This window comes from Globicephala melas, chromosome 10 (genome assembly GCF_963455315.2).
Source record: "Globicephala melas chromosome 10, mGloMel1.2, whole genome shotgun sequence".
NCBI lineage: Eukaryota > Metazoa > Chordata > Mammalia > Artiodactyla > Delphinidae > Globicephala > Globicephala melas.
Window position 1 is genome coordinate 5,371,292 of NC_083323.1, and position 22,048 is coordinate 5,393,339.

Here is a 22,048-nt window from a genome sequence, read left to right on the forward strand (position 1 = left end):
CAGCTTGGCCCTAACTGGCTGTGTTACTTGAGCGAGCCCCCTGGCATCTCTGGGCTCCAGTCCCTTCATCTGTGAAAAGGGATACTAGTCCTGCTTCATAGGATTGGGGGGCTGCATGGGAAAAGACTTTGCTCAGTGCCCGACCCTGGAAAGGCACCCGAGGGGGGACCTTCCACCCTTGGTCTCCTGAGGACAAATAAGGAGGTTGGACCCTGCGTCCTGAAGGAGGCCTGGGGAGCCATCCCAGCCCCTGCCCGCTTCTCCATGGGCCTCTGCTGGTCTCTGTCTGTCCCTCCGCCCTGCACACACCGAGCAGCGGGGGCCTTTGGACAGCGCTCCCAGCCCCTCAAGTCCCGTTTGTCCGGAATAGCTCGGACTCCAATGTCTTACAGGCAAAGCCTCAGAGCTGGTCGTCTGAAGTCTTTTTATAAATACTCTGTGCAAATCATTCTCCTGGACTTCTTAAAGTGGGACTTGGGTGGACTCTCTGGTCCCTATGCCTGCCCCCCAGGCCCACGGCCCTGTTGCCTCTAGACAGAGTCAGGACCTGCTGTGCCCAGGCTCCATGCTGGGCATTGGGCACGTGGAAGGGAACTGGTGGAGGCCCCAGACCTGGGTCCACACCATGCAAGCCTGTGATGGAGGTAAACAGATCGCTTTGGACACACAGGGACAAGCATTTTCCAGTATTTGTTGTGACCAATACACTGCTCACCTTTACCCAAGTGTTGCTGAATTCACAGCAGCTCTTGGTCGTTCGGTATTTTCTCCGTCAGTGGATGCTAAAACGACAATTGCCAGGCGACTCCCCGGGTGTGTGCGTGAAGTGAGACCCTCATTCTTGAAAAGGTTGAGGTCTATGATGTAGCTCAATTTCCCCGACTTACAGGTGGGGAAACTGAGGCCCAGAGAGAGGCAGTGACTTGTCCCAAGCCTCAGTGGCAGAGTCCACCCCAGAACCCAAGTAGGCTGGCATCCACTTGTCCAATCTGGGTCTTGGGTCCTGGGTGAAATGCTCCTGGAAGATCCTGGCCCATCCCCAGGATGTGCACATGGGCACTAAGTACTGGCATCTCGAGGATACAGACCAGGGACGGTTGCGAAACGTCCTGCAGTGCACAGGACAGCGGCCCTTCCCCCATCAGAGAATTCTCCAGCCCCAAACGTCACTAGTCACTAGCGTCAGGGTCTCTGTTAAGCACCTTTTTCACTGCAGGACTTGTCAGAGCCTCTACTGGGAAGAGTAGACCATGTTTTCCAAGTGGGGAGAGAATCAGGATTTCTTGTTTGAGGTACCCGTGGTAGGACCAGTGTCCAGGGAACGCACTTTGGGAGACATAACTAGATTCTCAGTGGGGAATTCCTGGATGTTGGATGAAGGAGAAATGGTACTTGATGCCTGTCTGTCCTTGGGGGAAAGGTTTCTGCAGCAGTCCTGAGTCAGCAAGGGTCCTGTCAGTAGGAAGAGGAGGGCGGGTGTCAAGATGAACCTGTGTTCAAATCCCCCCCCCTTTTTTTTTTTTTTGCTGTGCCTCACGGCTTCCGAGATCTTACTTCCCCCACCAGGGATCGAACCTGTGCCCCCAGCAGTGGACGTGTGGAGCTCTAACCACTGGACCGCCAGGGAATTCCCTCAGATCCCTTCTTAACTTTGAGAACTTGGCTGGGATGTGGCGACGCCTCCCTGGCCCTCAGCCCCCCTCCCTGGACACAGCACTCCTGACACCCACGGGTGCAGACTGCTCTCGGGTTAGACACCATGCCCAGAGCAGGTTCTGAACAATCGTGTTGCCACTGACTTTTTTCCCCAGGCCTTGGTCTGCACCTTATCCTTCCCTTTCTACTGTGGGATGATTCTCCCCGACTTCAGAGGGGAGGTAAGTGCGCTTTGGGGGCTCAATGACCGGGCCCTGCCTTGTGCTCTGGGCCGCCCGGGTCCCTACTGCTGAGAGGTGTGTGGGTGGAGAAAACAGTGCTCCTGGAAGACTTACTGTGTGCCAGGGCCCCTCCCCCCGCTGCTCCCGGGGTGCTCAGAGCATCCTGGACTGGGGTCCACCTAGTGGTTTGGGGCAGCTAGAGGTGACTGGCTACAGCGTGTTTCCTGGGGTGGCTTCGGGGCTGTGTGGGCAGAGGGCACCCTGAGAGCAGCACGGCCGCCTGAACTGCAGCGCTACATCGACGGCGCTCTGAGCAACAACTTGCCCTTGTGGACTCCCCCTCCACCATCACTGTGTTTCCCTTCCACGGGACAGTGGACATCTGCCCCCAGAGCAGCTTGGCCAGCATGCATGAGCTGAACGCCTTCAATGCCACCTTCCAGATCTGCACCAAGAACTTCTTCCCGGGGGTCACCTCCAGCCCCGAGGTAGGTCGGGACCCCGTGAACGGCCTTGAAGGTTTTAGAGGTTTGGCTGTGATCTAGTGCCCCCTTGAGTCAGACTCTGTGCCCCTGAGCCCTCCCCACAGCCTCAGGGCAGTCAGGACACATGTCCTGAGTCTCACAGCCAAGCCCTTGAACTCAGCCTGGGCTCCAGTTGTACCCTTACTCGTCCCCCACTTCAAGGCAGTGCACCAAGGCCAACTCTGCTGAACTTCGGTTTAAGCCAGGCCTCTGCCGATGCTCTTCTGGGTCAGGCTCTGTGACAAGGTACTGTTGTCACCTCAGGTTCTTGGGGGAGGATACCAAGGCTCAGAGAGGTTAAGCAACTTCTTCAAAGTCACACAGCCTGGAAGCAGCAGAGCCAGGCTTCAAATCCTCAGCTAGCCCAGACCCACGCTCTTAAATGCTGCCCTAGACAGTGGCCAAATTGACTCTCTGTATGGTGGCAAGGCACAAGCATAGAAAACGATGGACAGTAGACCCGCATTTCCTGCTTTTTGCCCCTTGGTATTTCTGGAAGTATTTCTTGCCAACAGTTTACCGTCATCACACGTTCCTCCACCCCAATCACATCCTGGCCCTCCCCTATTCCTTCACACCTCTTATGGTCCTGCAGTATTTTGTAATTTATGAAACAAGGTCCTGTTCATTTAAGCTGATCCTCCCTATGCCCATGGGGTGGACAGAAAATCTCAGCCCTATTTTATAGACAAGGAAGGCAAGACTCTCAGAAAGACAGTGTGGATGTCTGGAGGTCACACAGAAAGGGAAAGCAGAGCTCCTTCCTGGACCTGCGGGTACTTTTCCCCCACGAGTGGGGCTCTGTTTGAGACAGACAGGGCTGGGCTCCGGCACTCCTCTTCCATCTCAGGCTGGTCCTGGCAGTTCTGGCAGTGAGCATCAAAGGGCAAAGGGAACCACCATGTACTGATCTTCAGGGAACCAGGAATCTCTGGCCAGGCCTGTTTCTCAAGGGATGGAACTGAGGCCAGAGTAGCGTCTGGAGCAACAGCCCGCAGCCAGGGAGTCTCAGAGCCAGAAAGTGAACGAGGCTGCGGGGAAGAAGGCCATTCAAGCAGATCTGCTCCACCTGAGGTCCTGGGACCCTCTCTGCCCAGTGCTGGGCAGGGACCCTCAGGGTCCTTGAGCCCTGCTGAGGGGTCTCTTGGGAAGCATAGGCTGCCCTGGGATCACTTGCAGTTGAAGATGAGTCTCTGGCCTGTGACCACCAACTCGAGGGGCAGGTCCAGGCCTTCCCCATCCCACCCTGACCTGTGTGTTGGCAGGGAGTGGCCGACAACTGCAGACAAGGCTACCTGGACGCCCTGAGGTTCCTGGAGAGATGCAGTAGGTGGCAGCCTCCACAGTAGCTGGGGATCCCTCCCCGACGTGAGTGCCAGGTGAACCCCGCTTTTCAGCTGTTTGAGTTTTTAGCGACCTCGGCTCACTCATTCTCTTCCTCAGCGTCTGCTCTATGTTTGGCCTGAGCTGGGGACACAGAGAGGAATCACACATGTGTCCTACTCTCAAGCTGCCCACCACCTGGTGCGAGGGAGACAGATCCAGAGAGAGCATCTCCTCAGGGTGATGGAGGGATGCTCAGGGCCGTGGGAGCCCAGCGGGGGCACCTAACCCAGCCCAATGGGTTAGGTGGGCAAGGAGGGCTTCCTGGAGCTGGTGACATATAAGCTGGATTTTAACTAGTGATGAAGACTATAGAGAGATGGAGGATGGAAAGGAAGAGGGCACTCTAGGCAGAGGGAAGAAGGACAAGCGCAAAGGAACAGAGCCTGGTACCTTGAGGGCACATACCTCCGTGGGGCTGCAGGAGAGCGTGTGTGTGTGTGTGTGTGTGTGAGTGTGAGTGTGAGTGACAGAGCACTGGGTGGGCCAGAGAGGTTTCTTAGCTGGAGAGCTTGGATGTCATGCCACAGGGCAATGCTCTTCAAAGTGGTAGAACTGAGATTTGAACTCAGGCCGTCTGGCTCCAGAGCCCTTGCCCTGACCCCTGCTCTACAGCCCCAAACACACGGCAGCTGGAAGCATTTGCTGAGCACATACTGTGCCCAGACCTGGGCTTGAGCTTTCTGTATTTATCACATCTAATTCTCGGAACAGCCGTATGCAGTAGGTCTTAATTTCCCCCTCTCCCAGGGAGGGAAACCAAGCATGGAGCTGTTAGGTCACAGAGCTATAGCAGGTGGTGACCACAGGATCTGAACCTTGGGCTGAGTCTTCAGGGCCTGGGGTCTGTTAACCACTAGCAGGTGCGTAGGAATCGGGGGGCAGGGCAGGGCCGGGGAGCACAGGACGGAGTCATTCAGGGCAAGCCACGGGTCCATCCCAGAGCTGGGTAGGCCACTGTCACCGGGAGGCTCCAGATGTGCTGACCTGTTGTATCCCTCCTCTCCCCGACCCAGGACTCACCAGGGAGCCAGTGCTGTGGACGTTGGCATCTAAGGAGCCCCCAGCCCCAACGGATGGGACCCGGGATGCTGACTGTGACAGAGGCCAGTGCCCAGTGTGCTGGTCAGGGATGTGCTCGGCTTTGAGCAGCTCTCCCCGGAGCTGGAGGCTGCTACTGCCCCTCCCGTCCTATACTTGCTCACCTACCAGGTGCCCTGCACGCAGGAGCCCAAGGCCAGGGGCCCTGCCCTGCAGGTTCTCGTGGTCTGAAAGAGGACTCATTTATCGACAATCTAAGTGCTAGGCGTGGAGCTGGGGCTCCTTTCATGCTGCCCCCTTCACTCCTCACCACAACGGGGGCCCATTTTCCTTAGCCCATTTCACTGATGAGGAAACTGAAGCTCAGAGAGGGGAAGGGGCTCACCAAGGTCTCAGAGCCTGCAATTGGGGGATTCAAGCACATGCCTGTGTCTGAGAAAGCCAGGTCTTTGCCCACTGCCCAGGGAAGGGCAAGAGGTGCTGAGGGACAGAGGAGAGGCACACACAGAAGGTTCTGGACTCTCCAGATGGAGATGGACTCATTTCATCCCCCCCCCAATAATTCTCTGAGGATGGTACTGAATTGTCCCCATTGGACAGTTGAGGAAACCATAGCACAGAGAGCTTAAGTGACTTGCCCAAGGCCACACAGCTAACAAACCATTTAGTCAGCTCTCTTGCTCCGTGACCTAAAGGTCACAATTGCCTCAACAGGAAAGGATAGGCACATGTAATCGTGGTGGGAGTGGGAGTTTGAGTGGCATCTAAGTGAGACTTGAAAGGAGGAGTTGGCCAAGCAAAAGAGGGGGAAGGTGAGCATCCAGGTAGCGGGCACAGCAGGTGCAAATGTCCTGGGTTTGGTGGGGGAGAGTTGGAGGCCTCTGTGGCTGAGGGAGGGGTGGGGTAGCAGAGATGAGCCTGGGGAGGCTGGGAGGGTGGGGCAGGCGGCCTTGAAAGCTGCAGGAGGAGAGATGGAGAGCCCCCGGGGTGGGGGGGCGACCCCTCCTTTTCAGAGTTCGCTACTGCTCTGAACTCTGGGTCTAGTGTTTGCTGTACTTAGCCAGGAGGGGACAGGCTGACACGGTGGGAGGCTGGGTGGAGAGATGATGGTGGTCGAGGCCAGAGCAGGGACAAGGGGGTGGGCAAAGGGATAAGGAGGGCACCTCTTTCTGCGCAGGACACCACACAGGGCACGCAGAAGGGGACCTGGATCTGCGCTGAGCCCCTGAGGCCCAAGCTTGGGGCTCTGGGACTCTGGCAGTGTCTCTGCAGCCACATGGGGGCACCAGAGAGCCTCTCAGATGGGGCAGAGACCGCCCCCTCAGGCCCCGCCCTTACACACATCCCTTGATCCTCACCTTCCCCAGGGAGGTAGGTCCTGCCCGTGTTCCCATTTTTCAGAGGAGGTGACCTAGGCTCAGGAACAGGAAGGGACTCGTCCTAGGCCACATGGCAGATAACGGGGTGCCGGGTCCTGGGACTGTTGTTCGTGAACCCCGAGTCGAGGCTGGTGGTGTGTGCGTGGCCGAGCCGTGGTCTGGAGGCCGGGATTCGGGCTCCGGCTCTGCCCCGGCCAGGATGCCGGGCCCTTACGCTCTGGTTCGTTAAGGGGCTGGGGGCTCGGGAAGTGGTCACGTGGTCACGGCTGCTGTTATTAATACCGCTGATGTGTTGCTGTTAGCCAGGGAAGTATGGGGGGACACTTGTCCCACCCTGGGGGCCACAGCAGACTTTCCAGAGGGGCGGGAAAGATGGAAGCAGCGTGGGGAGCCTGACAGGCCTTGGGTCCATCCTGGCCCTGCCACTTCCCGGCAATGGGCTTGGGCGAGTCACTTCACTCTGAGCCTCAGTCTGCTCATCTGCGAAAGGGGTGCACTCTGTCATTTCAGGAATAACAAGGGAGCCTGGTAGGGGTTCCGTAAATGCAGCTGCTTCCTCTGCAGACCGGCTGAGGGTGGGGTGTCCTTCATGGCCTGTGCGAGGTAGAGAGGGGCTCGGGCTATCTTCCCTAAGGGTGACCTTGAGGGGGTGGCTGGGGGAAGGGGTGGGCCACCATGGCCTCTCTTGTAGCACTGAAGAAAGCCTGTCTGAGGGACCCCCGCACCAGGGCTTCCTTCTGCCAGGCGGGCCCTGGGTGGGCGCTAACATACCTTGCACACGGCCCTTTGAGTATGTCTACTTCCAGAGCAGAAGGTGAGGCCTGGCCAGGGGTACTGGGAAGGGCCTGGCTCGTTGAGACCAGTGCCCGTGGCAGGAAGGGCGGCCAGAACACTGCGGGGGGCAGAGCCCGGCTGGTGTCCCGACGCTGCCTGCTGTTGGCTGCATGACCTCGAGGAGTCTGGTGGTCTCCTCTACAAGACAGGACTGATGGGAAGGCGGGGTAGCAGCTGTGACCCATCCATCTGTTGGAAACAGGGCCGCCCGGTCAGTGCCTGGCCCCTCCTGCCTCTAGGATCTTTGGCCCACTGTTGTACCTGTCAGAGCCTCAGAGAAAATGTGATGTTTCTGAGGATAACTCTAGGGGCTGGTCTGCCTCAGATTAACTGTGTGGCCCGGGCCAGGTATCTTGACCTCTCTGGGCCTCAGATTCCTTTTCTACAAAACGAGGCCTTTCCAGGGCAGATTGGCTGTAGTTAGGCCCTCACTAACGGTTCTAACTCTGTTGGTTAATGGATCACTCTGCATTGTTTGTTCGTTCATTCCATCAATAGCTATTGAGGGTCTACCAAGGGCCAAGTCTGGGCTGGGAGCTGGGAGGCAGCACTGACTCAGACCCAGTCCCTTGCCTTGTGGAGCTCACAGCCCACCGATCATCACACATTCCCCTGTGCGCTCCAGCTGTGCCTAGGGATACCTAGAGAGGTCTACCCTGGCTGTAGATTCCTAGGAGAGGTCTACACTGGCTGTGAACTGGGACAGTTCACAAGAGGGTCTATCTGGTCAGGAAAGGTTACCTAGGGGAGATATCTTTTGAGCTATCATCTGAAGGATGAGTAAGAGTCCTCTAGGCAAAGAAGGAATGGAAAAGTGTTCCAGATGGATGAAAGAGCACGTGCAAAGGTCCTGGGGCAGAAGGCAGAAGGGAGTAAGGCTCATCTGAGGAACAGAAAGGGGGGCTGCTGTGGCTGGGGCCAAAATGTGGAGTGTGTACAAGGTGGGGCTGAGGAGGCTGGCAAGGGCTGGACAGGCAGGAGTCTGTAGCCAGGTGAGGGGTGTGCTCTTTATCCTGATGGTTGCATGAAGGCAGTGAAGGGTTTGGGCAGGAAAGTGTCATGGAGAGATCTGTATTTGTAAAACGTCTCTATTCCCTACAAGAAGGTCTACGACAGTGAGCCACAGGTCTCTGTCCTGCTCCATGCTGAGTTAATGACTAGCTCATCCCTGCTGTCTAAATTGCTGGTGACCCAAAGCTGGCAGACAGCTTCCTGCTGACATGAATTTCTCTTATGCTGAGAGCTTCTAGACTGAAACCACAGGTTGAAATCAAAAAGGATAAATGCAAGTGCTAGCCTTTGCAGTTAAAAAAAATCCACTTATGAGCATTGATGGGGAGGCCCGCCCAGACCGCAGGGAAATTCATATTTGGTATTTTCTGTAACCTACAATCTCAACGTGTAGGCTGCAATAATAGAGGCAGAAGGTCCAGAACAAATGAGGGGACAGTCCACTGTGACGCTACACCCTGTGGACTGACTGTCTGCCCAGTTTGAGGCCCTGGTTTAGAGGCCCCTTGAAGGGCAGTACATTGGGAGGGGAGGCCCTGCAGTGTCCAGTAAGTCTGAGACGGTGCCTGGCCAGGTATCCCCTCAGCCACAGCTGGATGCTGCTGCCCTCTGCTGGTCATGAGTGGCCACGGCAGCCATGGGAGGGCGCTGAGCAAGAGAGGACCAAGGTCAGATGTGTGTCTAGAAAGTTGCTGGCTGCCGAGAGGGTAGTGGATGAAGGGGCGTGGAGGATGGAGGGCAGGGGCTGGTCTGAGGAGGAGAGAGAGGAAGGGACAGAAACATGGAGGAGGTGAGGTAATGATCCTCACTTGGCTGTGAGAAACTGAGGCCCAGAGAGGTTCCCTGACCCACCCAGGTCACACAGCTGATGAACAGGGGAGCGGGCTGCATCCCAAGCCAGCCTGACCCCAAAGCCCCGCCCTTTCCACCCCTGGGCTTCCCACTTGTGCCCTGTGGAGCTGATGACCCAAAGGGCCCAGCGGCCTCCACCAAGTTCAGAGTTCATCGGGGATCAGTCCCTGCCCCCTCAGGCCTCTGCAGGTGCCTGTGTTCAGCCTGCTCTGCGGTGGAGCCAACACCCCCTTCCCTTTCCTTTAGCCCTGGCGCCTCGTTGCAGGGCCCCCGGCTCTGCTCTGGACCCGTGGGGACGGTGGGCTTGGGGGCGCTGCTCGCTTGGGCTTGGCCGGGTGGTGGAGCTGTGGCCGCCTCTCCCTCCGGGGTGGTGACGTGGCTGCCCGACATGCCGGCGACCTGCGGTGGATGCGGGGCTTGCTGAGGAACTTGGTCCTCAAAGTCTATTCCAGGATGAAGGACCAGCTCCTCAGGCCGGGCAGGTGAGACGGGCAGACCGGGCAGAACAGGAGTGGCTGAGCCGGGAAGGGAAGGCGCTAGCTGTTTCCCCGGACCCTGGACAGGCAGTCCCACCATCCGTTTCCCTGTCCCTCCATCCGCGCAGCCCCCAGCACGCGTGTTTGGTCCCTGCTGTGGGCCAGACCTGTGATGGGCTAGATGCAGCAGCTGACCCATCGCATCGGTCAGTCTGGGGGGAGTCACTCTGCCTGCTTCACAGAGACGGCCTGAGCTCACGGAGGACGAGTGCATCTCCCTGCTCTGCCAGGTCCCCACCGGTCCTTCTGCCATCCTTCCAGACATCTCCACGGGCCCTGTGTGGGGTCTGGGTGGGGGCTGCCCACCTCTCCCCGACCTGCCCTCCCTTCTGGCTGGAGACCCCGGCAGTCCTCCCACACCCAGTGGAAATCAGTGCAGCGCTCCCAGGGAGTGGCACCCTGGAACCTTTCTGCAATCCCCGCTCAGCCAGAAAAAGGGCTTATTGCAAGGTCTGGGAGAAGAGAGATCCAGGCTTCACCCAACCCCAAGCTCTGAAAACCACATTCGCCGACGTCCTCTTCCTCTGCAGCTACTGGTCGCCAGCCCCCTCCAGCCTGAGGCTGCTCCTCCCAAGGACCTGGCCAAGGAGCCCAGACCCACCCATCAGGCCTGAGGAGACCAAGTTGGACCAGCCCAGTGACTGACCTCTCCTGAATTCCATCGTGGCCCTGGTCCTGTGCCTACATCTGCCCTGAGTCCGTGAGTCCTGACCCATCTCCTGAACTCAGAGCCTGGCCCCTAGCCCAGGGTGGGCACTGGAATTGTCAGCCACATGGAGGACCGAGAGGACAGAGACTCTTGTCCCAGGCCTTGTGGGCAGGTGGCCTCCAAGGGCTGGAAGAGGGCCCCCGAGTCCTTCTGCAGCCCCCGCTCCTGGGGCCCCGGGTACTTCTTTTCTGCGCAAGGTGCAGCCTCAGTCCACCCCGGGTCGCCATGTGCCCAGGTCACCCTGCGTCTGTGTCATCAGTGGGAGAAAGGAAGGCGGGAGGTGAGACACACATCTTGGTTCTGGAATTTCCATATGGGGGCGCTGGGGGCGGAACCTCCTGAGAAGAGGGCTTTGGGAGCCGTTGTAGAGCTGCTTGCAAGGTACTTCACAGAAGATGGAAAAATGCCGCATGCTCATATCAGATTGGGGAGCAGGTTGCAATGATGGGGTGGGGTGTGCCTCCCTTCACATCCTTTCTCTGTCCTGCACCAGCCCTCGGGGGTGACCCATGGTCTACGTCACTCTAGAAACCTTGACCTCTGACTTCCTCTGGGTCCATCGGCAGGGAACCCCTGACTGGAGACGAGAGGGCGGGAGGAGAGAGGGATTAAAATCTTCTCAGAATCCCAGCTGCGTGTGCTTCTGCTGGGGTTCCAAAGGCCCCGGGATGCCACCACACAGCGCTCCCCGCCCCTTGTTCCTCAGGGAGGGTTAGGGGGCAGCAGTGCCTCCAGCCCCGCCCCGCCCCTCCCCCTCTCGGGCACAGAGGATGCTGAGGCCCACACGCCTCCGGCCTCTCCTAGGAGTGGCTGCTGTTCCTGTCCTCAGAGCAGAGCCCACACTACGCCCCTGGCCAGACTCTGTAGAGACATTCAGCCCGAGGAGGGGTGGGGAGGGCGGAGAAAGGCAGGCGGGTGTGAGAGAAAAAGGAGCAAAGGGGTAAATATGTGAGCAAAAGACATATTCATCCATGCACTTGACTTACACTTAATGAGTTATAGGCTCTGGGGACACAGCTGTAAACAAAACTTACATTCTGGTTTGGGTGCAAGAGCAGATGCTAAACAGCAAATGGGAAAATGGGAAAATAAGATCATCCCGAGGAGTGGCAGTGCTGTGAGGAGACAGGAGGCTGAGAATGACGGTGGGGAGGTTTTCAGGAGGAGCAACATGGGACCAGGTGGTCTGGGAAGGCTTCTTGGAGGAGGTGGTATTTGAGGTGAGACCTGAGATGAGAAGTGAGAGCTGGGGAAAAGCTTTACGAGCAGAGGGAACAGCGAGGGCCAAGGCCCTGGGTTGAGAATGAAGGTGGTCTGTTCAAGAAACCGAGCAGCCAGTGTAGCTGGACCATGAGAGTGACGGGGTGCACTGTGGGTGGGGCATGGAGGGCACCGTCGCCGTGATAAGGGGTTTGGATTGGGCAGTCATTGGAGGGTCGAGAGCAGAGAAACAAGAAGGTGAGTGAAGAGTGAGTGGCATCCAGGAGGGCCTGGGGATGGGGGTGGAGGTGAGAGGGAGAGAGGAGAGGGACGGAGAGTGAGGACCTGCAGGAGGGTCTCCAGCTCCCAACCCGTCTCCACGAGCCGAGGGGCCTGAGCTGGCCTTTTCCCCCTCCTGCTGTCAGCTGCATGGGGGCAGGCACAGATGCTCACCCCTGCAGCAGGAAGGGGGCTGTCCCCCCTCGAGTCAGGTGATCTCCAGGCCCTGGCGGTCCTCTCTGACCAGGGCTGGTGTGCTTTGTCCCCACTCCCACGCTCTGGGTTTGGGATTTCCTCTGCCAATGGAGAGGGAGGCCTGGCCACGTGGGTCTCCAGGTTAAGGATTTAGAGCCTCAGGAGGCCTCTGAGTATATCCTTGCTCCCTTGTCCTTTGTCCCCGTCAAGGACACAGGCCTCTATTCCCATGGGCATCAGGCCTCCCCTCATTACCCCCTCTCTCGTCAGTTCTTTGGGGCTTGCCCTGGGGCCACCTTTGTCCCCATTGCTTTGTTTTGTGTCTTAGACGGGGAGAGAGAATCCCACCTTCCGCTCCATCATCCTCCTTCACTCAGCTGCATGTTGTTAAGTGTTCCTGGCTTACCTGGCTGAATATCTCAGCTGCTTATAATACTATGAGGACTTTTCTTTGGTCTTCATTATTTGTGGCTCATGTGTCAAGGTCATCTATTCTCAGCTTGAAAATTGCAGAGACTTTTCCCAAGCATCGCTCATGGTACTTCACAGTTCATAAGGACTTTCCTGCTTTCTCTTTTATTTAGCTCTAGACGTTGTCTCCTGTGGCTTTCCCCCATGGATCCCAGCTCTGCACTCTTGAGCCCATGGACCCTGCCTGCACCCTCTGCCTGGGGGCAGCCTGGCAGAGATGGAAAGGTGGTGACCTGGTCCCTCTGAGGCTGCTCTTCCCCATGGAGAACAGCCCATGTCCTACAACCACTCCTCAGGGACATCCCCAACCCAGGCAGTCTGCTCAGTAAGCTCCAGCCCCTTGCTTGTCCAAGTCCCTCTAGGCACATGGAGTCCAGCCCTGCCCTCAGTATGATATGACCAGCGCCGGGCCTGAATCGCCTTTCACCTCCCACCTCCTGGTCACTGCACCCTATTGATGTGGCCTCAGAATGAATGAGCTTGGTTTGAGCAACCCCTGTGGACTTCACCGGGCCACCATCCACCAACAGTGCTTTGCTCTTCCTTTAGCCTAAAGATGGTTCAGCGGACAAAGCAGACAGCCCAGGAGCTGATCCAGGTCAGAGCTCCCTGATTTGTTACTTTACGGCCTCCTGACACAGCCCTGAGGTGTTACAGAGCAGAGGAGGGATCCTGGGTTCTGAATTCAGGTCGACTCAGGTTTGAGTCCCATCTCTGCAGCTTAGCAGTGAAGTGACCTAGGGAAATCCCCTTACCTGTCAGAGCCTCAGTTTCCCCCTGTATAAAATGGACACAACAGCACATACCTTGTGGAATATTTACTTGAGAAAATTAAACGCTCCTTGCGGACTACATCATATGGGAGGGATTGCTGCTCAGAAAGGGAGAGCAGGGAGTGACAGTGCATTAGCCACACTTCTGCTTTGTGTTAGGCATCCGACTAGGAGGACCTCTGGGCCCCCTTGGTGCCTCATACTGCCCCTGGGTGGGGGAGAGTCCAGACAAAAGTCAGGGGAGCTGAGATGGGGGCCAGGACCTTTATGATGTCAGAGCCCTCCTGGACCCTGCACCATGGTGTCCCATCATGGGTGCTAAAGTCATGGGGCCGCCACCCTCCTCTTTCTCCTGGGGTCCCAGCCAAGGACCTCTCAGGGCCCTGGGGCCTGGTAGAGCCGTGTGGCTCCATTCTTGAGCCGCGTTTCTGGGCTGGCTGCAAGCCCCCCGCCCTGGCTTTCTGAATGCCAGTTGTCTGCTGTGTGTGTCCTGATGCCTGAGGCAGATCTCTGCCCCGAGGAGCTCACATGCCTCTATTGCTATATCTGTGGAGGTAATAGGGAATCTAACCCTCACATGTGCACACCACTTACAGTTTTCAAAGCCAATCATCTCAGTTAATTCTCACAGCACCTCTGGGAGGTAAGCATTATTCTCCCCCATTTTATGGGTGAGGAAACCGAGGCACAGAGAGGTTATGTGCATTGGTAAGTGGTAGAGCTGGAAATGTCCAAGGGCGCTCCAGACAGCAGAAAGATCCCTGGAGCAACACAGCTTCCTTGTGCACCTGCTCTACGATGCTGGGCGAGTTCTTTCCTCGATCAATTCCTCATTTCTTTGTCTTTAAAATCACTAGTTGGCTTCTAAGGGGCTTCCAGCTCTGCTCTGAGCCCATAACATAGACAGTTAATACCACTGTGGTCAGAGGGAAGAGAGATGATTCCAGGAGGGGATTAGCCACAGAGAAATAGGTTTCTGAACTGAGTCTGTACGGAAGCCTAGAATTTAGATTGGCAGAGAGCCATTCCAGGAGTGGGGACTGCAGATGCAGAGGCAGGTTGTGGGTAGCAAGTTAAACAGACAAGGAATCTGAGGCTCAGAGTTGTGACGTGCCTTGTCCCAGGTCCCACAGCAAGTCAGTGGTAGAGCTAGAGTTCTAGCCCAGGCCAGGCTGTGGTCCCATCCTGTCTTCACACTAGAATGCTGGGTAGAAATATTGATGCTCAAGATTCTTCTGCAGAAATTCTGATCTTGAACTAGACCTGTCTGGGCAGGAATGTGGTTGGAGCTTGTAGTCCCTGGGCACTGGTGTCCTCAGGGGCCATCCTGTGGGTATGACCACCTGCCTGAGCCAGTCACCCTGTGACTCAGACTTCCTTAATGTCACCTGTGGCAAGCAGGCTGGTATGTGCCAGTCTGTGTCTGGGGTCACGTGATGCTCGTGGGTGACCTCTGCCCCAGCACTAAATCCTGGCCGCGTTAGGCATCCACAGATACCTCAAACCCTCTGAGATTAGCATCCCACCCATAAATCTGAGAATGTACACTAGCTGGATATTTGGTGATGTTAAGAAATAATCATTGCTTTTTAGTTGTGTTAATGTATTGGGAATGTGTTTTCAAAGCGTTCTTATCTTTTAGAGATCTGTGTCAAAATGTTTGTGAAAGAAGTGATATAATACATGAGTTGCTTCAAAATAATCTGAGTGGGGAGGGGTGGGTGAGAGCTGATGAAACCTGAGTTGGTAACAGTTGACAGTGGGTGATGGGTACACATTGATATAGAAGTTCATCGTAATATACTCTTTAATTTTGTATTTGTTTGACATTTCCTTAATAAAAGAGAACGTAACCTTAAAGATTTGATAGTACATACAAATAGGAAAATATGCATCAACATAGAACATAAAACAAAGCACAACCAGGGCACCTGGGTGTTGTGGCTACCCAGAGTGCCAGATTGGGAGGGCGTTAGGATCTGGTGAGCTGGGTGCTTTCAGCACCGCGGACAGCGGCCGGCGCCGGCTTCCCTGCCTCTTTGCAGCCGCAGCCTTAGGGATCTCAGAGGGCAGGGAACTTCCAGATCCATATTACTTAGGAAGAGTCTCTGCAGGACAAAAGACTATCCAGCCTCTTAAATACCCCCTGATAAGGGACGTTCACTACCCATGGGGAAGACCAGGCCTTGGTGGACGGTTTTGGCTCATAAGAAGCTTCTATTTCCTGCTCTTTAAGGATACCTTTGTCAAAAATGAATCAATCATATATATGTGTGTCTATTTCCGGGCTCTCCGTCCTTCCATTTATTTATGTCTATGCTTATGCCAATCCCACAGTGTCTTGATTTATAGTTTTAAGGTACATAGCTTTATAGTAAGTCTTGAAATCAGGTAGTGTGGTAGTGTGAGCCTTCCAACTTTGCTATTCTTTTTCAAAATAGTTTTGACTATTCTAATTATTTTGCTTTTCCATATAGATTTTAGAACCAGCTTGTTAATTTCTACAAAAAAGCCCATTGGGACTTTGCTTGGGGGTGCATAGACTCTGTACATGAATTTTGAGAGGAACAGGCATCTTAACAATGTTGAGCCTTCCAATTGATGCACAGGGTATATGTCTCCATTTCTTTAGGTTTTCTTTAATTTATCTCCTCAATGTTTTGCAGCTTTTGTTATACAAATCTTGCACGTTTTCTTAGATTTATTCCCAAGCACTTAATGTTTTTTGATGCTATTGCAAATGGTATTTTGAAAATTTCGATTTTCAATTGTTTGTTGCTAGTATGTAGAAATAGAATTGATTTTTGTTTGTTGGCCTTGTGTCTTATGAGCTTGCTAAACTCATTTATTCACTCTAGTAGCTTTTTTGGTAGAGTTCTCAGGGTTTTCTACATTAACAGAAAACAGGGTTTTCTACGTTAAATTCTTTAGATTTCTATTCTGAAACAATTAAACCCAAAGAAAAGGTACAAGAAGTAATACAACCGTGGTAGGCAGAATAAAACCTCCCCCCATCAAAATATGTCCATGTTCCAATGCCCAGAACCTATGAATATGCTATATGTCAAAGGGAATTAAGGTTGCAGATGGAATTAAGGTTGCTAATCAGCTGACCTGAAAATAGATTATTCTGGATTATTTATTGGGTAGACCTAATATAATTATAAGGGACCTTAAAAGTGGAAGAGGTAGATAGAAGGAGAGTCAGTATCAGAGTAATATGATGTGAGAAAGACTAAACCCGGCATTTATGGCCTTGAAGATGGAGGAAGGGACTGACCACGAGCCAAGGAAGTGGGCGGCCTCTAGCGGCTGGAAAAGGCAAGAAACTGGCTTCATCCCTAGAGCCTCCAGAAAGGAATGGCGCTTTGCCGACACCTTGATTTTAGCATAGTGACACGTGCCTTAGACATATGACCTACATAGAACTGTAAGATAATAAATTCGTGTTGTTTTAAGCCACTCAGTTTGTGGTAATTCATTACAGCAGTAATAGAAAACTAATACAACAATGAAATTATACCATCACCTACATTCACCAACTGTGGCATCTGCCACATTTTCCTTCTCTCTCAATGTATATATACACATGCACTCAGAGTGTCATAATTGTTACTTTTTTTTTTTTTGGCAGAACCGTTTGAAAATAATTTGCAGACATAATTATACACTCCCAAATACTTCAGCATGTAACCCCCAAGAAAAAGAACATTCTTTTACATACCCACAGTACAGTTTCAAAACTCATGAAATTTAAAATTAATATATTATTACCAGCTAATATAGAGTCAATATTCATATGTTGCAAATTGTCCCAGGAACGTCCTTGTCAATTATTTTTAGTCTCCTTTTATCTAGAACAGTTCTTTCAACTTTTCTTCATCTTTCATGACGTCGACATTTTTGAAGAGTACTGGTCAGTTGTTTTACAGACTGTCCCTTGGCTTAGGTCTTGTATTTTGTCCTCATTATTAGATTCAGGATATGAATTTTGGGTGGGAAAACCACATAAGTGATTCTGTGTCCTTCTCAGTACATCATATCAGGAGGCACAGGTGTCAGTTTGCCATGCAAACTGGTGATGTTAATTTTGATCATTTGGTTAAGATGGTGTCTGCCAGATTTCTTCTCTATAAAGTTATCCTTTTTCCTTTGTTATTGATAAGTAATATGTGGGTAGATGCGCTGAGATTGGAAAGATACATTTTCCCCGACGATCCTTCACCCATTGATGGTTTTCGCTTCACATGATATACTTATCTGATTCATTATTATTATTATGACTGCAAAATGGTGATTTTATAACTCCATCATTCCTTCTATATTTCTTAGTTGCCATTTTACTGAAAAGACCTTTTTCTTTTTTCCTCATTCATTCATTTGTTTTTCTTAGTTTCAGTATGGAAGTTCTTTTTTCCCACTGTTCCTTTCCTAATTCATTTTAACGTATACCCATTAAAAATATTTTTGTTTAGCTTAAATACAGATATGCATACACAAAGTAAATTGTTATTTAGGTACAGAGTACATACACAAATCTTGTGTACGCCTCAATAATTTTTTGACATGTACAACTTTATAGGACATAATTTGCAGGTCCCAGTGCAAGATTAAAATGTAGAGCCATTAATGTAATGGCATTAAAACATGCCATTAAAATTACTAAAATATAAAACTTTTTGCTTTCTTCCACAATCTCTCAGCCTATCATGGTGTTTTTAATTTCTATTTAATGCCACTCTCTCCAAAACCGGGGTACTCATGGGGTACCTGCAGACCTTCACAGGAGCCTGGGGGACCCAGCCCATGACTTCCAGAGCAGCCCATTGGCTGTCCATGTCCTCCTGTCAGCTGTGGGGCTGAGGCATCTTGCCCTGGCTGGGAGCGAAGACCTCAAGCCAGGCATCACCCCTTCCCACTGGCCTGATGTCCCAAGGGAATTGCAACATTCCCCACCAGAGGAATGGATACCTGAACTGATGGTGGGAGAGAGGTTCACCTTTGTTGATTCATCCACCAAATGTACCAGGGTGCCGCCAGTTTAGGACAGAGAAAGACAGGGATGGTTTCTATCATGCCCCACTCTGAGATGCCATGGGGTGTCAACAACAGACCTGACCCTCTTGGCGCTGGCCCCAAGTCCCCATGGCCATGGGGTTGGGACACTAGAGAACAGAGGAGTGAACAGTCAAGACCTTGGAAGGTGGCAGGAGGTGGGACCTCCCATGAGCCCAGGCTCCAAGCCCTCGGCACATGCCTCATTGATCATCAGACTTCATTTATAAAGCACAAGTTCCAAGATAAAATTATTAAGAATTTTAAGATGCTGACCACACACAGAGCATTAAACCCCAAGTGCAGGGCCCTTCTGACTCCCCTGGTTGCATGACCATGAAGCAGACCCTGTGTCTGCATCTGTATCTATATCCACATCTATATTCATCTATACTTATGCGTATATCACCTTGTGGCCATCACTGAGAGCGAGATATAATGTTTCCAATACTCTGGAGGGTACTCTTATGTCTATTCCCAGTCAACCCCCTCCCGCTGCCCCAAATTAAACACTTTTCTGACCTCTGACCGTAGATTAGTTTTGTTTGTCCTTGAATTGTATATGGATGGAATCATAGAACATATTGCCTTTTGTGTTTGGCTTCTTTCGCTCATCATTTTGACTGTGAAATTCACCTGTGTTGTTGCATATACCAGTAATTCTTTTTTTAAATCACTATGTAGTAAGAATTCCATTGTATGAATACATCACAATTTATCCAGCCTAATGTTGATGGACATTTGAATTGTTTCCAATTCTTTTCTAACATGTGCAAAGTGCTCCTCATTTGATCTTTCAGACTAGCTCCTGCGTTCTTTTGACCTATTCCCATCATTTTAAACAGTTTCTTCTTATTTTTTTTTTTTGCCCCAAAGATATTTTAGGCTCATCTTTCACTTTCTTTGCCCAGCTGTGGAATTAGTCTTTTCTCCAAGAAACCCTGGTTCCTTTTGGTGGGAAGTATTTAGAAACCAAGATTTGCACACTGACTGTGCCTACTATTGCTGGAATACAGAACCTAAAGTCCTTTTCAGCAAAGATAAGAAATAGATAGTTTTTCAAATAATAAATTCATGTCAATACCTTAGACCCCAATCTAAAAAGAGCAAGCGTTCTCCCTTGCTCTTCCATAGTGAGAACCTCACCTGAAACATCAGCTTATTCATTCACTCAATTCCTCTAGCCTTTGGCTACCTGTCTTTGTGCCATTACCTAATTGTTCTTAACAGTGTCTTGGTGCTTGGAATCTTCTCTTTCATTTTTGTAAAGACATCCTTGGGACTTCCCCTGGCGGTCCAGTGGTTAGGGCTCTGCGCTTCCACTGCAGGGGGCACGGGTGAGTTAATGATCTCCTTGTTCTCTCCATCCACCGTGTACATGTGGCCCACGCCTCTCAGCCCACGTGTGTGGCCCCCTTGCCAGACTGCAAGTGTCTCAGTCCAGGGGAAGAAGGAGAGAGAGCAAGTAGGTCCTGTCCACCTGCTCTGCTCTGGATCCTTGCTGGTGTAGTTTCCTCTGTCCTCTCAACTACAGTACCTAGGGGTAGAGATTATTGTTCCCTTTTCAAAGCCAGGGACACTGAACCTCAGAGAATTAGACCAGGACATTATCATTTTCATCTTTGTGTTCCCCTAGGCATACAGTAGGTGCTTAATACAGGCATACCTCAGAGATATTGCAGGAATGGTTCCAGACCACTGCAATGAGGTGAATACTGCCATAAAGCTAGTCACACGAATTATGTTTACACTGTACTGTAGTCTATTAAATGTGCAATAGCATAATTTCTTATAAAAAAAGAATGTACATGACTTAATTAACAAGTACTTTATTGCTAAAAATTGCTAACCATCATTTGACAATGCAGGGTTGTCACAAACGTTCAATTTGTAAAAAAACAGAACATCTGCAAAACACAATAAAATGAGGTATGCCTGCATCTGTTTCTTGAGTGAATGGTTGAGGGGTTGTACTAAAGCTTCTATAGAATCCTCTTGTTCTCAAAATGTGGTCTGCATAAGAAGTACTTTTGAAATGCAGATTTGCGGGGCACGATCCCAAGAGCCTTGGATAGCCGGAGGTCTGCGGCTTGGCCCTGGGAATCTGCAATTAACAGCCCCCTTTCCGCCCTCAGGATATTGTGAAGCATCTCATTCACAGCTCCCATTACGATCTGAAATTATCTCGGTTGTTCACAAATGTAAGCTCCAAGAGGAGCCAGTCTCACTGGTCGGGAACCTCGACCAGAGTCTGGTACAGATCGGATGTTCCCGAAATATTTGTTGAATAAATGAATTAATCTTCAAGGTCACTTCTAGCTGGAGTATTTCTGTGTTGAACGCCTGCTGAATGACGGAGTCACTAGGTTAGTGAATGTACGGGTGATGGAGGTGATGTGGACGGAGGGCTGGGAGGAGGACGGCGGACTGAGGTCTTGGTCGGCCCTCGGGGCGGGTGGGTGGCTGCTGCCGGGTGTGGGGCGGGTCGGGCCCGGAGGCCCCACTACCGCAAGTCTGCGGAGGGCAGCCGGCGCGCGTCGGGCGGGGCCATGACGTCATACCCGCGGAGCGCAGCTTCCACGCCGGCTTGGGCGCCGCGGCGTCGTGACGTCACGGCCACGGAGTGCCTTCGCCAGCGCCGGTTGAGGCGGGGCGCGGGCCGGGCGGCGCCGTGACGTCACGCCTGCAGAGCGCCGCGCGGCGGCTGGGGGTGGCGGGCGCGGGTGAGGGCGCGGGTGAGGGGCGCGGGCCGGGAGCGGGCGGCGCGGCTGCGGGGCCGGGCTGTGGCGGCGGCGGCGGCGGCATGGCGGAGAGCGAGGCCGAGACCCCCAGCACGCCGGGCGAGTTCGAGAGCAAGTACTTCGAGTTCCATGGCGTGCGGCTACCGCCCTTCTGCCGCGGGAAGATGGAGGAGATCGCCAACTTCCCGGTGCGGCCCAGCGACGTGTGGATCGTCACCTACCCCAAGTCCGGTGAGCCCCGGGCAGACCCCGCCCAGCTCTGCGGCGCGCCCGCGTAGACGATGCGCCAGCGCCGGGGGCTTCCCGTCGGGGGCGGAGGGCGAGGGCGCGGTGCCCAGAACCCGACCGGGCGGGGTGGGGGGTGGTCGGCCAGCGTTTGGGGAAACCAGTATTTGGAGGTGGGCCCCGGTGCCCATGGCCAGCTAGCGTCCCGTGGGGATGGAGCCGGTTTGGCAGGAGCTGCCAGGAGGATAGGCCCAGGCCCACCACCCTTCCCTGCTTCCTCTCCCGTTGTCCAGCTGGCTGTGTGACCTTGGACAGTCACTTAACCTCTCTGTTCCTGGGCCCGGTTCAGCCTTTGATGAGTGCAGAGTCCTGGTGGTGATCTGGGGAAGGGGATAAAAGGGGCAGCAGGGCTGTGTGCGTCCCTCATTTCCTGCGTGGGCACCGGGTGGGGGATGGGACTGGCCGTGCCCGGAATGCGTGCCTGGTGTGTTCCCTTGTTTCAGGGCCGCCTCCATCACCCTGGTGTCGGGCAGAACCCAGGGCATTCACATTTCCCAGCATTAACTGATGTCATTTTCATGACAGCCGTGTAAGGTAGAGGTGATCATCCCCACTTTACAGTCTAGGAACTGAGGCTCAGAGAGGGGAAGTTGCTTGCCCAAGGTCACACAGCTGATGAGTGGCAGAGCAGAGATTTAAAGCCAGGCTGGTCTGTGCCCGGGACCTGATATAAGACATTATCGTGTACTGCCCTCTGAGGTTCGTAGGGAAAAGAAGCAGCTTTCCTGTTTGATCGTTCCTGCGGGTTTCGATTGCTGCCGCTGCATTGGAGAGGCAGGGAGACGCCTGAATCCAGACAGTGCAGTGCGTCTGACGCCTGGTGTGGAGGGGGGCAGCCTGGAGGTCGTGTTGGAGGAGCAGGGTGGTAGGTTGCGGGAAGAGCTGTACACTTGGCTGTCCCAG

The 22,048-nt window shown here is 53.3% G+C and overlaps 2 protein-coding genes across 2 annotated transcripts in view; both read left to right on the forward strand.

Annotated features, from left to right (window-relative positions):
* Positions 1-638: 638 nt before the first annotated feature.
* PNPLA5 (patatin like phospholipase domain containing 5) lies at positions 639-10,082 on the forward strand. The gene is given in 12 exon segments (XM_030855420.2): positions 639-644; positions 1,812-1,877; positions 2,169-2,202; positions 2,205-2,369; positions 3,671-3,727; positions 4,801-4,887; positions 4,890-4,956; positions 6,894-6,970; positions 6,973-7,020; positions 9,270-9,293; positions 9,296-9,383; positions 9,968-10,082. Coding segments are annotated over 12 exon segments (834 nt in total).
* Positions 10,083-20,858: 10,776 nt separating this feature from the next.
* SULT4A1 (sulfotransferase family 4A member 1) overlaps positions 20,859-22,048 on the forward strand; it is a 32,050-nt gene continuing 30,860 nt past the window's right edge. The window contains exon 1 of the mRNA XM_030855703.2: positions 20,859-21,091. Within this exon, the coding sequence (XP_030711563.1) occupies positions 20,923-21,091 (169 nt within the window). The 5' untranslated portion in view covers positions 20,859-20,922. The remainder of the gene's footprint in view (positions 21,092-22,048) is intronic.